General features: G+C 42.8%; 1 protein-coding gene across 3 annotated transcripts in view; it reads right to left on the reverse strand.

The window, feature by feature from the left end:
- Positions 1-321: 321 nt before the first annotated feature.
- otud7a (OTU deubiquitinase 7A) overlaps positions 322-15,466 on the reverse strand; it is a 33,980-nt gene continuing 18,835 nt past the window's right edge. For 2 of the 3 annotated variants that reach the window (XM_026312130.2, XM_026312131.1), the window contains 10 exons: positions 13,998-14,183; positions 13,693-13,911; positions 12,239-12,340; positions 11,522-11,649; positions 10,852-10,964; positions 9,232-9,359; positions 8,992-9,141; positions 3,624-3,738; positions 2,887-2,971; positions 1,170-2,726 (listed from right to left, as the gene is read on the reverse strand). In XM_026312130.2, coding sequence (XP_026167915.1) covers positions 1,170-2,726; positions 2,887-2,971; positions 3,624-3,738; positions 8,992-9,141; positions 9,232-9,359; positions 10,852-10,964; positions 11,522-11,649; positions 12,239-12,340; positions 13,693-13,911; positions 13,998-14,183 — 2,783 coding nt within the window. Of the gene's footprint in view, positions 2,727-2,886; positions 2,972-3,623; positions 3,739-8,991; positions 9,142-9,231; positions 9,360-10,851; positions 10,965-11,521; positions 11,650-12,238; positions 12,341-13,692; positions 13,912-13,997; positions 14,184-15,466 lie in introns of all 3 variants that reach the window. The other variant, XM_026312129.2, reaches the window with a different exon arrangement.

Raw genomic sequence — 15,466 nt, forward strand, 5'->3', positions numbered from 1 at the left:
ATACGAAAGAACAGACAATCTCACACTGGACCGGTGACACATCTATACTGCGGGTCACCACATAGTGCTAATAGCATGATTGAACATTGTGTTGTGTTGTGTTGTGTTGTGCAGAGGGGAAGAGACACGTAATCACATTTCAGACAAATACGTATCGGCCTGCTCTGACTACCCACAATTCTTCTCATCTAGAACATTTGCTGAATAGAGTAGTTAACAGGCAACTCAGGAGACACACCATAAACACTGCATATTTGAGAAGTAAGTCATCCTATGCACATTGCTCAGTGTTTGGCTCACAAAACATTTTGAAAATTTGAATCGTATTTTTTTTTTTTTTTAAAGAAGCCAGTTTGGCAGTGGTTGTGGTCTTTAAGAGGTCGAGTACATGACGTCTTACACAATATTTTGAGTCCAATTCTGACACAGAAACCCCTTGAACCGTGGTAAGAACACAGGTACATTTAACAAATGAGACAGTTTTACATTTCATCCTAATCCAACATTAAAATCTATAATGCTTACACATTTTAATTCCTGTAGTTCAAATTTGTTTACAAAAGCACACCGTGACAATCCTTTACAATTTACAAGACACAGTTAACCTACAGCAGCTAAATTATTGGTGCATAGACAAAAGTGGGAGAGGGTGTAGCAAAAATCACCAATTTATTGCTTTAAAGTCTAATGTTAATCTCCCATTAAATTGATTTGATTGCAAAACAACTACAAATTTTCCACAGAGATTTTGAAGAACCAAGCAGAGGTATTGCATTCAAACTTATTAAAAGAGCTAAAATGTTCCCTCCTGATGAGATGCAAATCCTTTGCACTTTGAGAAATAAAGAACTTTCGCTCACATACAGAAAGTTACATCACAGGGAGATGACTTTTACTCTAAAACAAGTAAAAGACTAAATTGAATGAGACAGAAATAAAACGATAGCACAATATCTGGCCAAAGCTGCTCACTGTTTCAAGTTCTGCCTCCCCCGACATAAAGTAATAACCTTTACTAACAAGGGAAGGGTGACGGGAATACAAGCGCATTCTTCAACAAAATAGGAAAATGTTTGCCATCATGTTATACTAAATGCAGAGTGCAGATGGTGTTGTTCCCTCAAGTCTCCTGCGGCCTTGCTGACAAGTGGCTGAATTGGTGGTGATGGCTATGCAGGCCTCTGCACTTTGCTCTCCCTCTCCCTGCGTTTCAGCTCCTCTCTGTAGCAGTAGGAGCAGTAGTTGTCTGTCTCTGGTCTACCATAGAAGGAGCAGTTCTCCCTCTTGCAGCGGCGCTGCTGAAAGCAGTACAAAGGGCTTCCAGAGCTCCGCCCTTTGGTTTTGTCTTGGTTGAGCCAGGTGTGAGATGAGTTGTCCTCATCAGCAAACTCTAGGCAGTCCTGAATGTCTCCCGCATCAAATCCATTGGTGTAGGTGTGGGACTTGTGTTCACCAGGCATGTTGTAGGACAGCGTCTCTATGGTGTTAACAGTGCGGACCCCTGACAGGCGAGCAGGGCTGTAACTCTGGGATGAAAGTGTGCGATTCTGCTGGGGGTAAGTGGCGCATGTCTTTAGCGTGCCCACCACAGGCTTATAGGGATCATCTTGGAAGATGGAGGATTGCATGTTGACATCTTGTAAGTGAATCACACTGTGCCTCTGGATGGGCGGTGTATGGCTGTAGTGGGCAGACACAGGAACAGGCCCAGGTCTCTTAGCACCAATACTGGGGGAGGAGTAAGGCGCAGGGGTTGGTGCTGGGTGGGAGGCTGTTGGTGGGGTGAGAGGAGAGACTGGGACAGAGACAAGAGGGGCTACAGGAGTGGGACTGTTCCTGCCCTGCATCTTGACACCCAGTGGGGGCTGTGAGTTGTGATTGTAGGTGTGGGTGTGGTGGGGCAGAATGGGAGAGCAGCTCTCTGGAGGTGAGCTGTCTGATCTCTCCCTCTGGAAGACAGTCTCATGCTCAGGCTTCTTCATGGGGACCTCATTGGTGGCAGGGGGCTTCTTCTCTGCCTCCTTCCTCCTCTGCTCCTGCTCCTGGCTGAAGCGTTCCTGGGCATTGGTCAGGTAGTAGCTGATCATTTCCTCGTGAAACTGGTGTCGATGGCTGGTGAGCAGGAGGCCTGCAAAAATGAACTTGCGCTCTCCCTGCATGGCAGCCCGCAGGATGTTGAGACTGAGCTTCACATCAGTGCTATATTTCCAGTTTTCCAGGGTCTTGTCCCCTGAGACTCTGCCTGCACTGTCCTGTCTCTCGGTGGGGGAGGAGCTGGAGGGTCTGTCTCTGTCTGTAGGCGAGGGACTAGTGGCCTTCTCAGAAGAAGTGGAGCTAGCTGACTGACCAGAATCTTCTTTGCTTCCCTTGTTTGTCTTAGACTCCTTTTTCTTTGCTTTTTCTCCTCCATTCTCTCCACTGCGACCTGAGCCAGAGTTAGATTTGTTCATTTTGCCGTGCACGAGGCCACCCAGACCTCCCATGTTCTTCTTCAGCTTGATTCCCAAGGTTTTGCTGAAGCTGCCTAGTTTGTTGGCTACAGAATCAGCCCTGCTTTTGTCTTTGTCCTTGCGTTGCTTGTCTTTGTCCTTTTCATTGCTGGGCTTGCCGGTGTTGACGTTAGAGTTGCTGCCAACAGACTCACGGTCAGAGTCCATGGACTCAGCTAGAGACTGGACATCCTCACCTGCAGAGGCTGTGGGAGACTCTGGCTGAGCCAGGGGAGCCTGCACGGAGACACACGAACGTAAACAGCAAAGAACAAAACACAAAACGCAGAACAAGCATTGATGTCTCAGGGATATTTAGAAGTCAATTCAAGATAATTCAAAATTGATTTCCGAAATTATGCCATGACGAAAGAGACACACATGCAAGAAAAGTTACCCTTGTTTCAGATGGAATTCGGATCCATGTTACATTCATGTAGTTGTGCAGCAGGTTGAGTTTGGCCTCCAGAGACAAAATGAGACTGTGGGAGAACATGTTTCCACAATTAATAACAGGCAGTGGTTATAAGACAACTGACGTTTGTATTTTACCAAAGTTTCATGGCATATACAGTGAGTTTAAGAGTCTAGTATAACATTTTTGGAAGTTACTTTAATTAAATAAACTCTTTGAACCTATTTGGAGATTAAAAAGCATGAATCATGCAGTGTGTCATCAGTTAGACAAAGTAGAACCCCTACAAAAACAATGCCTGTGATGCATTAAGGGTGATATGAAGACGTGGTTTCAGAAAGAGCATTGTTTGAGCATCGTTTTTCTTTATGTCTGCAGGATAAATTAACTCCCGACTGGCAGGAATATGAAACAGAAACCCTTAGAAAAACTTTTTGCTAAACTTTAGAGTGGGTGTTTCTGCTTTAGTAAAAACCTGGGATACCCTATGACATGACTCACAATTTGAACTCTCAGGCTTATTCTCTGAAGTGACCTGAGCCCTGAGCCCATAATCAGAGTTAAATCCCCCACATACAGACTTGTGGGTAGACTAAAAGAACCGCCTTTGCCTGCAGTTTTTACTTTCTCGCTCTTTGAGTGGCTGCTTTCATTGTCAGCGCCTCTGAGTGCATTGTTGACAGGCATCAACACCCTGTGATATATGACATAGGACTTACTTGGCTAGCTTGGTATTGTCATTGTCGTCCCTCCCCCACTCCCAATCCCTGCCAGGGTCCACGGCAAAATGGAGTGCCAGCAGCTTGTGCTCTGAGTCAGTCAGAGGAATAACAGCTGGAAGAGATGAGATTATCAGGTTAGTTTGGTCTAGCTTTAGCACAGTGACTACATTGCATGACACCTGATGTCTCACAGGGCCTTCATGGAGTCAGAGCTAAAGTGACACCATAATGACACATTAGAATAATGTCACATTAATTATCCCAAATGCTTGTCAGCGTGGGGTAAAGTATACTGGGGGTGTCTTCTATCTGCCATCCATTTTTTAGCCAGAGAAGTGACCGTGACCAGTGAGTGTCACTCACTTAGTCACTGGCTCATCCAGACAGAGAAGGGCTTTAATTAGCTGTGGCTCTAATAACACAGGCTAGTCTCTGGTTCTCAGAGCTGCTGTACTGGTCTGTCTCGTCTAGTGTGATCAGTATTTTTACTTTATTCGTGAAGGAAAAAATTAAAGGAAAGGTCTGATATTATTTTTGGCAAAGTTTTTTTTGACCTTTTCCAAAGATACAACTAGTCTTTCTATTAGCCTTGTACATGTCATCTTACAGCCTTCTGCAGGATAAGCAGTACAGATGGCAGTAGCAGTCAAAAGTTTGGACACACTTAATTACTCTGGACACACTGGAGTAATTCCTGAGATCTGGAACATGGTAAAAATGCAACAACAAAATCCAAATGGGGAAAGCAACACAAGCATCTAGATGCTACGACAGGTTGGACACAAGCCAATAGTTTAATAGTTACCTACTAAAACTACTTTATTTGCAGGTAAATCAAAATCAGCAGATTAAAAAATGTCAATAATAAAACTGTGCACGCACAACCGTGTTATGTCAGTCAGTGATGGAAACATATGACAGCTGTTTAAAAGGAGTCTGACTATTCTTCTGCAACTATCTTGGTGTTTACTTTGACCAAAACATGCAAAAACGGCACACAGGTTGTGACCATCTGGAAATATACCTTACATAATACTAAATTATATTTTATATTTTGCATGATGACATAGCTGCTGAGATTTACACTGAGCCAAGTCGGTTTACAGATGATCAGGGTTCTACATGATGATTTGGTTTATAAATAGAATGCAATCAGACTTGGTAGTACAGGATAAGAGCAGTAAGTGCTGAAATAATTTCATTCATCTTTCGCTGATATGATCAGCTACTTACAAGCAGGAAGAGGTTTTCAACACTAATCACTGGACACAGAACATGAAACAGACACCCACCCTGGCTTCCTCTCGTGGGAGGTGGGCGTACAGTATGCGCGCGCAGTTCGGGTGTGCACGTGTGCGTGCAAGTGTATGGCTACTGTTCAAAAGCAGAAAGGAGGACTAGCTAGAATCCACTGATCTGCCGGCCCCACATGACAGCTCTCCTCAGGCTACCTAGTGTGGGGGCTGTTGCCCACATGACAGCAGAGAGAGACAGGCTGTTGAGACAGAGGACATTTCTGCCTTCACTGTCAGCCCCAGATGGAAGATGCAGCCTTCTCCCTGCCTCATCAATTCTCCCACTGCCAATAGGCTGCTCTGCTCTGCAGGCTTCACAGATACATGGACACCAGTATCAACTGCCCCTCCTGTGTCCCAGATGAAACTGCAGGTCAAATCCTCACCCGTCCTCTAGTGGTGTCTGTTTTGTTGAAGTATGCTAAATATCAATATACTGGCAGCTCATGGATTTTGATGAAGCTTTAAGATACTGAAATAGAATTACTGTGGCCACACCCACGCCAGCACACTGTTAACACAAACACGTTTGTATTTCACACCATTACTCGCTAAGAAAACAAATTCCCTCAGCAGAGTAAATACATCACTAACATCACTGCAGACAAGGCTTGTCCATAAATCTGTCCTACAATGCCAACATTGCCTTTGTGTCATAACTGCTAATTACCACGTATTTTATACAATCTGCCTAAAATAAGCCATGGCTAATCCCTGCAGCCACAGAGCTAAATAATAAAGTAGAAAACTAGAAGTTAAAAAAAAATGTTTTTGTCAAAAAGGGTCTTTCCCAGAACATGGAAAAAAAAAATCATAATCACAAACACACAGACAGAAGACAGTGAACCAGCTCCCACTCTGTTCCCACTCAGGTCCTGCAGCAGGCAGCAAAGGTCTGTGAGGTGGCGTCCTGTCTCCCACGATGCAGCTGTCCTCCTTTCTCCCCATTCCAAAGTGCTGTGTGCACTGTTGTTCCCACTTGGGCCTGGTCCAAATTCAGAGATTCAACACTGCCAATTTAGCTCTGGGGGACTAAAGCGTGCCGTAATGTATTTACTATCCCTGTTGGCAGCCTTGTTTTGTTGTCCTTGAATGACTGATTCCCATATGCACGATGACATCATAGTCCTCCGTGGTATGCAAGCTGTGTACTCAGCAACATAGCTGCTATCCTGCGCTGCCTTGCTCAGTTTGCATCTTTGATATGGGTACAGACATAGAGAAGGGTGGGAAACACTGGTGTGAACTGTGAGGAAACAGCTGTTGGAAATAAAGCAGATAACCTTTCTAAGCATTTACTCACATGACTTGATGGGATATTATCTTACTCTATGTCTTTTTTTTTTTTTTAATGTGTGCAAAATGGATGCCTCAAGTACAGGCCTTGTGTCATGAGAACAGAATGAGAGTGGATTCTCCGTCCTCTTTAACTCCCTTCTGAGGACAAAGTCACTCATTGCAAGCTTTGATTCACAGCGGGAACACTGGGCCAATGTTTCCTCTGTTTTGCGATTCAAGAACAATTTGTACTGTCCTGGAAAATGCACAAATTTGAATTCCTGACTTTGGTCACTCTGCACAGCTGCAGATTAAAGGGCCCAATTCACCAGCGTAAACAGCAGTCATGCATATAAACAAGCCAGCCAGCTTTTCTGACACAGATTTTTAACAATGCAACCATAGTGTTAATTGCCCAAGCATTACATCTGAAGTAATGCAGAAATCCACAACAAATAAGGTTTTAATCCTGATTGACATACTGCATGGTGAGTACTACACCGAAGTGTCCTCAGTAAATATAGAAGTGAACCCTGGCCAGAGCTGGATGGTTACATTTCAGTGTATGTTGGTGGTCTTTGTGTAAAAGATGACCATTTACTTCATTTAAATGGGTGTCGCAGGGTTCATGAGGGGGATGCCAAAGAAAACCTGGAAGTGTTTTGGTATTGGAACCAGAGCCCAAAATAGTTCTGGAGATTTCCAGAGGGCCAGTTCCACTCATACATCGTTGAACCACAGGAGCACAAACAAGCTGATAAAAGACATGGCCAGCGGCTTTTACTGAGGAGCCAGTCATTATCACACAGCAGGTGAGCAGTAGTGAAAAAGCAGTAAAACATACCCATGTGCACAGGAATCCAGATCCACCTCAGTGCCTTACTCACGAAAACCCACTTGATTGCTCTTTAGGGATGTGCTTAAAATAAAACTAAATAGGAGACAGTTTTGATACTTAGCAATAACCTCACACTTCAGCCACCCCTTCCATGTTGTTTTTTTTCACTATCCACCTTCAGCAGCCATGCACATAAAAAGGGCAGTAGCACATCAGTGTGATTTAGAATTTGCTTCTGGGAGGGACTCTGTTATAATCTTCCATATAGAGGACTGAAGAAAGAACCAGTATTCTAGCCCAGCCTCTGGCACCTGAACACACACAGTACCAACAACCCCTTGGATGCTCTTTGGTGTGCAGGGGGGGGGGGGACCCTCTACCTGAGATGAACAAACAGTGACTTGACTGTCAAGTGAGAAAGTTGGTTTCCTGGGGCCCCTGTAGCCGAGGTCCCTGCCCATATTTGGTGGTGTGGTGAGGGCCCTGGGGCCAGCTGGGGCTACTCTGCCCTATCTGGTACAGGTCTGTTTGTCTGGCATCTGTTCAGAAATACAAGCCAGCATGGAAACACTGTACTTTTCTTCAGAAATGATAAGACCATCCACCCAGTTCTGATAACATCATAAAAAATGATACCTCTTTCATATATATAATGCAAAAACAAACATAACCAGACCAGCACAGATCAAAATATTCATTGTGTAATATGTTTCATCACATGACATACAACTGCACCCAGCTAAGCGTAAAAGTGTTTTTATAACATCCTGGAGAGAGACTGCAGACAAAACGTACACTGATCCTATCGCAGGACACAGTGTACCAGAATGAAAAAGTGCAGTCATGCAGTACTGTTGTGATCGAGCTACAGTGAGTTCTTTGGACATAGGCACCATCTGGTGGACAAAAGGAGATCCCCCTCAGTCTGACTAAAATGCCCCAGTAAAAGCTGCAGCACTGAATAGTTATGGGTTGTGGAGGCTGGCTTTGATGTCCTGCTGGCATTTAAGGAAATGAGTAGCAGGTCCGTAATCATGTCTGTCTGCAGTGGTCGTACCCTCACTTAATAACTAGGTTGGTGTTTATAGGCCTAGAATAAGCCCTTACATACTTAGAACAGCACAAAAGAGACTTGAGGAGAAGGAGGAAGACAGAGAGAGGAAGACACACACACAGTTTGTGTAAGCGTATATGTATCTGAGGGTGAAAAAAGAGGCAGGGAGACGAAGTTGGCCTGCTTCCCACGCAAATGACAAGTGAGTTCCACCCACTGAGTCAGATACAGAAGAGTGCCGTGACTACTGAGACTGGTTGTCAAGGAGATCTACTCTGTTTGTCAATTAAAGGAACTCCATGTGAGGAGTACTCTGACCACAAGTATAAGCAATGCATCCGGAGCGGGAACACTCATCTAAACGGGCAAAACAAGACAAAAACAAAGAGTCAATCAACACAACGAAAAAATCAACACTGCCTCACCACAACATAATACAGTCAGTGTGCTTTGTGCAGCACCATTTCTCAAATTCTTGTGAAACAGGCAACTGCATAACCAGACACACCTACTCTGACAAATTAAATTCAACTGACAGCAAGCTCAAAGAGTGAAATGTAGACATACAGTAACATACAGGCTTGAATTACTTGGTCAATGTGCAGTAAGTGAGAGGAAGCAGCCTGCTGTCCACTTTCCCTTCATGTGGGCCACTCCCTGGTTCCTACTGCCAACTAGCCTGTTTTAATAATGGATCACAGGTAATTAGACTGCTGTCTCATACATTATTCACTTCTAGCAGGACAGCCAGACCACTCGCCCTCACTCTTGGAATCTACGCAAGTTAAAGGCAAGAAAAGTAAATATTAAAACATTACAGTGAGGAAAACTTTTTGAGAACTTTTTTTATTTTTAAGAACAGGAGGTCAAGGAAAGTTTGCATTCCAGACAGGTGCTTACCTTGCTCTCTCTGCTGGTCTCTCTGCTCCATTGACACCAATGCAGAGAAGTGAGCCTGATCATAGGCCAGGACCAGAGGGGAGCAGTGACAGCGGCTTGGAGGCACCTCCAGAGGCAGATAGAGTCCTCCAAATGGGATGGGAGCAAATGCTGGAAATCAGTTAGAACACCATTTTTAGTGTCAGCTCACTATATACCATACTCTATTGTGAAGATGGTGGTAATATACAACCAATCTACCTTCCCCTCCTGAGTCTCTGAGCATCGTGTCAGCCACCACAACAATTGGCCTACGTAACACATGGGCCAACACAAACACATGGAACTCCTCCAGACTCTCATAGACCGGATCCTCAGAGTTATCCACCCTGAAGAAAAAAAAAAAACCACACACACATACATACACTGTGGAGTCATGGGATATTATGACAATTTCTTAAATTGACTGATAAGAAAACACCTGCAGCCAAAACAGTAAACACATGGACCTAAATAATCTAATCTGATTTTATTGAATCTATTTTGCCCTTTGGGCACCTTCGACAGTGAAAACAACTATAATGTACAAAGATCCATCTGCTCATACTCAGGTCTGAATAAAAAAAGACCAGGAGAGAGAAAGAAAGGAGGGAGAGAGAGAGATGGCGAGAAAAAGCAGAGGCAGAGCTCTCAGTCATGCAACCACCAGGGAACCAGAGGATGTACAACAATTAAGTTGTCAGCCACACAAACAGCCACGCTGCCAAATTCACTCTAATAAAGAGCCTCTTAATATGTGAATCCCACTCATCCTATTTAGGGGCTCATCTCACACTAGGACCATCAAACATCCCTAACCTGATTACTGTATTACAGTCAAACTCAAAGAGAGGTTATAACCACCAGTCTAAATGAGACAATTGTGCTCTTTAATGGGATATTTTCAGTGATAATGGGCTTTGTGGTGGACAAGTCAATGCTGGCAAAACACAAGAAATTCACGCAAAAAGACAATAACAACATTGTTGCTGCTGTGACAGCATAATATGGTAACAGCATATTTTGTTATAGGATTTGTACACATAGCTCAACACTTCATAGAAATCTACAGAAATTGATAGAATGGTAGCGCATACTCGACATCTTGCTTAAATAGCATTTCATGTGACTAGGTGTGACTGTTTTGTTGTCTATATATATATATATATATATATAGACTGCATACATATATATATGTATATATTTTATCTCCAACAGATCAGCTGCTCTATCGAGCGAGTCTGTGAGAAACTGCCGATGTTTATTTGAGTGAAAATGGAAACTGAGAAAACCACAAGGTTTCTGTGCGTAGGAGAGGAAACCAGAGTTAGTTTCCAGTATGCCTTTGTAGCTTGAGATAAACCCACTTTTACACTTATGCAAAGGGAGGGGAAAATCGCACCACCAACAGCAGTCGAAAGTAACCCCCAGCTTGGGGGGAGAATTTTGCAGAAAAAATAATTAATACTGAAAGGAGCCACTAGGTGGCACAGTTTCACACGTGAGATTCAACAGTCAAAGAAAAATCAAAGAAGCAGCCTGAAAGAGCAACAGTCCAAATGGTAACAATGAGTTTCCCTGACAAATCCATCTTAGTGAGAAGGTCTCTTTTGTTTTAACTGTGAGCCTCCTGCAATGCATCAATTCATAAGGTGTTAATACACAGCAGGAGATGTAAGTGTGACGTGAAATGAAAGTTGCACAATTCATGCTGCTGCTCTGTTTCATTCTGTTTTCCATCTTATAAAAGCATGTAATATGACTTGGTTTTTGATAGTTTGGTGAGTCTATGCAGACTTTTTAGGGATAAAGGTTTCATGGTACGTGAGTTGAACAGCTTACCCTCCACTAGTGGTGCCGTTTTTGCTGAGGTGAGTGCGAGGCTCACTGGAGGCCAACTTCAGCAGCTCGTTCCACTCCCTCTCCCACTCCTCCTCAGTGTACACCAGGCCTGACTGCACATATATATATTTAGACACAACTCTGTTAAGCATTCTCATAAGCTCACCCAGACAATCTGTGTTAACATTCCTTTTCTTTATTATCTCCTGTTCTATTGATCAGGCATGTAAGGATGCTGCTTTTACATGGGATGTGTCTTAAGCCACCAGGATGCCCAGGGGTTTTTAAAAACATGAGCATCTGGACAACTTCTTTGCCTGAGCTATCTTTGGTGACACAAATTTTCTAATAGACTGGCAAATACACTAATCCATGGGAATCAAAAGAAGTGACCAGAGTTGCAGAGGATTTGACGGCATTAACACACTTGGTATTGCAGAAAAACCATTTTGCTTGTAACAAAAAAAAAAAAAAAATCAAATGTGCAGCCCAGCAAGAAGGCTAAAACCAGCTTTATCAACAAAGGTTAAGCGTGGCTCATCCCTCCATTTGCTCATATGAATTTATTAATGTGTCATTGAAAGGCAGTGCACCGCCTTTCAATGACACATTGACACATTGTGTACTGCATTTAGGAGGTACAGCTTGCTATGATGGAGAGTCTCCCAACCTCCTTATTCTGCTGGGTTTGCTGCCATCTCCACCTCCTCTTCAAAGCGTCTCTCTCTGCTCCGCTCTTCATCATGGTGTACAAGGATTTCCTCAGCATCAGGTCTCTGTCATGGAATCCCCACATCCCTGATCAACACAAACACACAACGCTGTTACTGCATGTTAAGACTGAGGAAATAACACGAGAATTGTTTACCGTTTATTAAAGCAGGAGGTTGCAACTTTTCACAGCTGATAAATCGTTCTGAGATGACCTATGTTCTTCGACAAAATATATCTTCCATCAGTCATTAAAGTGCATAATTTGTTTGACTGTCAGTGCAGATTATATTAGCACTAGTGCCTCTAAGCCTCTACTGCTCCAGTAGTCCTCACTGGGGAGTCAACTATCTCCTTTAGCACAAACCTTAATATGGTTTTATACCTTGAACCCTGCAAACTCTGCAGCTGACATTTTCCTACAATGTATAGGTCACTTATCATTCTCTCTCTTTTCCTTTGCTCTTTTGCTGTTGCTGCCCTCTACTTTCTCACTCCCTCCTCTGGATTCAGCAGCTGTGTCGCAGCAGTGACCCTCTTCTTAGACAGCTGTGACACTCTCGTGTACAGCTGCTCCATGCCAAGCTTGATGTTTAAAGCTTTATTCAAGAAATTATGATGGATATTAATGTCTCACCGTCTATTAAATATAATGAAGTACAGGCTGTAAGCTCACCTAAAGAGGCAGCATGCAGAAGGCAGTTCCCATCCCCTGTGGTGGCCAGAGGAAGCAGTTTCTTACAGCTGGTGCACATGGTCGACCACCAGTTCAAACGACCTGCACATACGTAAAATATACAAAACTGATCAACACAAGTGAGCCAAAACACCACTTTCAGTTATTTTCTTCATTTACTCAAACCCAGCTGAGCATAAACTTTCAAGCAACACTTAAAAATAAAAAAAAATGAAATAAAAAAAGATGGGCTATTTAAAATAATGAATAAAAATAAGATAAGCTTTCAGATATATATGTGAACCTTGATATTCAAACATGATGTCTCTAAGTCTCAAAGTAATGGAGTAGGTACACGTAATGGCCTATTGAGGACAATTAGCCAATGGGCATGATTAGCCTCAATAGCTAAACTTTGAAGTCAATGAATAGCACAGACCATATGTTTGCACCCTCCCTCAAATACCCAGCAGTCTCTCCAAACCACACTGAATATTTTCTTTCTCAGCCTGATTTTTACAGCATCTCCAGATTCTGCGCCATCACCGTTATGCCTGTGTCCCTGCTTCACAGCCCAGGGTGCTGCACACTGCTTTACTGCAGTCAACCACACTGCTCTGAGCCTGGGGTGATCTGCCTGCATCATTTATTTAACAACAGTAAACACACAAAAGGGTCTCAATGATTTAGCCCTTATTGTAAATTGGCTCGAATTCAGATGTTTTTGCACTTCTTACTTTACTGTGCTTGATTTTACTTTTGTTTTTTTTTTTACAGTGGAAACTTACGTAAATTTTCTGGAAATATGAACTGCACATCACATCCATCCTCTTATGCCTAAGATTCAATCACTAATAAAATGAGGCTAATTCAGGAATTGGTTTTTGTACTTTATCTCACATTTTCCCTAATTTTAAAGCTACATTTGTATAGGAGTATTTCACAATTTGTGACGCAATAATGGCAATGATTTTTATGACTGTAAATCCATTACATTTCACTAGAGATCAGTTATTTCCTTTGGTTGGCCAATTCACTGTTAGAAATATACCTATGAGGCTATTATGATACTTTCCTTCTTATTCATGTAATAATGGTTAACTGACCCAATGATCTTCTTGGCTGTGTGAGAAAGACTGCAGCAGAAAAGTCTACCGTAAGATTTGAGACTTCACTAACTAGTTTCTCTCTGTAATTTCAAAGCTTCAGCTGGGAGATGAATCCATTGGGATCCAGGATGCTTTGAATTAGTTTGTCTTGCTTCCAGATGAGGATGCTACTCTGATCTGTTATGTCTCCCTCTTAGTCTCATCCTTTTTCATTCCTTCTGCTGTGTTGGCCTTCTGCATTTCAGTGTAATCTGCGCAAAGAATGCTCATTCTGTTACATATATTGAATCTGTGGTAGGAGAGTGCTGTAACTGAATGCATCATATTATATTCTATAGTACTAACCAGCTTGCTCCAGGGCCATCATGGTGGACTGCTCTATCAGATCTCTCTCTATGAAACTCCTGAAATCCTCGCTGTACACACTGAGGTCTGGTAGCTGGAATGTGTAGATGGGCATCTCAAGAGGGAACTGCTCGCTGGTACACTCGTTGGCCACCTGCAGCCGCGCCAGAGAGACAATAGCAGAGCTGGCGTGGGAGATCCCACGAGACAGACGTTTCTCTGTTGGGACAAGAAGGACAAATGGGGGTCACTGAAGAATTGAGCTCACTGATGGTCTTAATACTGTGTTGAGGTGGTCATGCTACCTTGTGTATTGTCCTCCTGCTTCTGTGCACACGGCCTGTCGTTCTTGCTGACATGGGTTGGTGTGTCACGTGTCTCTGGCTGCTTGTAGTAGCGGCCCTCATTGAAGACCTGTGGCAGGTTGGCAGTGTGGACCTGCCTGAGCTCCTCATAATCATTCAGAGCAGCACTGAGGTCCCAGTTTTTACCTGTAAAATAATAATAATAATTTTTAAAGATTTTCACCCAATGTTACAGCCCCACAATTTAATAAATGCTATTTTCAGACAGAATATATTACAACAGGAAGTAAAAAGGAAAACTGGGGGGAACATTTTTGATGTAAGCCAGATTCCCTCCGAATAATTTCCCCGAAACTTTTAGTGCACTATTTGATAATCTGAGGAAGATTTCAGAGTTACTACATATATTAATATCCCAAATAAATTTTGACAAATTTCCAGATTCTAAAAAAGTAAAACAATTAGCTCCATTAAAGTACTTAGAGCCTATATGGAGCGATGCAAAACAGTGCTGTTGTCTGTTGTGCGAAAACATGCTGCATCATATAGTTGGGTTGGGAGGTGTCACAAAAATGAAGATAGTGAGGGGAGACAGATCCTTTAACAGAGTGACAGCAATATCCTGATGTGACACACACACACACACACACTGATAACACACACTCACAGACTCAGTTGTCTCCTCTGGGTGCTGTCTCTCTATCAAAAATAACTTCCAGGTTTAATAGTCAAAGAAAGCCAGGCCTCAGTCTTTTTATATCTCAGCATGCCTTCCCATGATGCCACAGGAGTTATCTGCTAAACACGCTCACATACAGTAAATGCCTCTAACTGCGAACATTCAGAACACCATGTAACCTGAGCAGGTATGTGATACAGGCTCTGTTAATGGACTCCCTGTGTAAAAGACCTGGAGGAAGTTGTTCTCTCCTCCTGACTTCCAGACATGATGATTCTTAGCAGTTTGAACATGAAACCTGACACCGGTGATCATCTCTCGTGCCAATCAATGCAAAACTGATCCCAGTATATGGATCTCAGAAGTTTGAGCTGCACAAATACAGGAATACAACTTATGGTCCAGCAACATAGCCACTCAGCACCTAATGCATGATCTTTAAACGGCTCTACATTAGCCTGCTCTTACCGGAACATGGAAAACATGGTTTCAACATTATCTGTATTGGCTGTCATCAGCAAATGGAACACTGATTCTTGTGTAGTATGGATGTAAATTATCCTCATACATTAGAAATGATGCAACTTTACAGAATATCATATGGTTTCTATGAGAGAACTGTCCATACAGGAGCAGTAAAGCCAGATTTTTATAATCAAGCGTTACCTTTAAATTATAAAAAAAACACTAAAACTAGGGTATAAACATTTTTTTTTTCCTTTCTTGTGAAATTAAAAACCTACTCCATAAATAAATTTGATGACAAAGGCCAAAGCACATTCAGTAGGGG

This window comes from Mastacembelus armatus, chromosome 6 (assembly GCF_900324485.2).
Source record: "Mastacembelus armatus chromosome 6, fMasArm1.2, whole genome shotgun sequence".
NCBI classification, from domain to species: domain Eukaryota; kingdom Metazoa; phylum Chordata; class Actinopteri; order Synbranchiformes; family Mastacembelidae; genus Mastacembelus; species Mastacembelus armatus.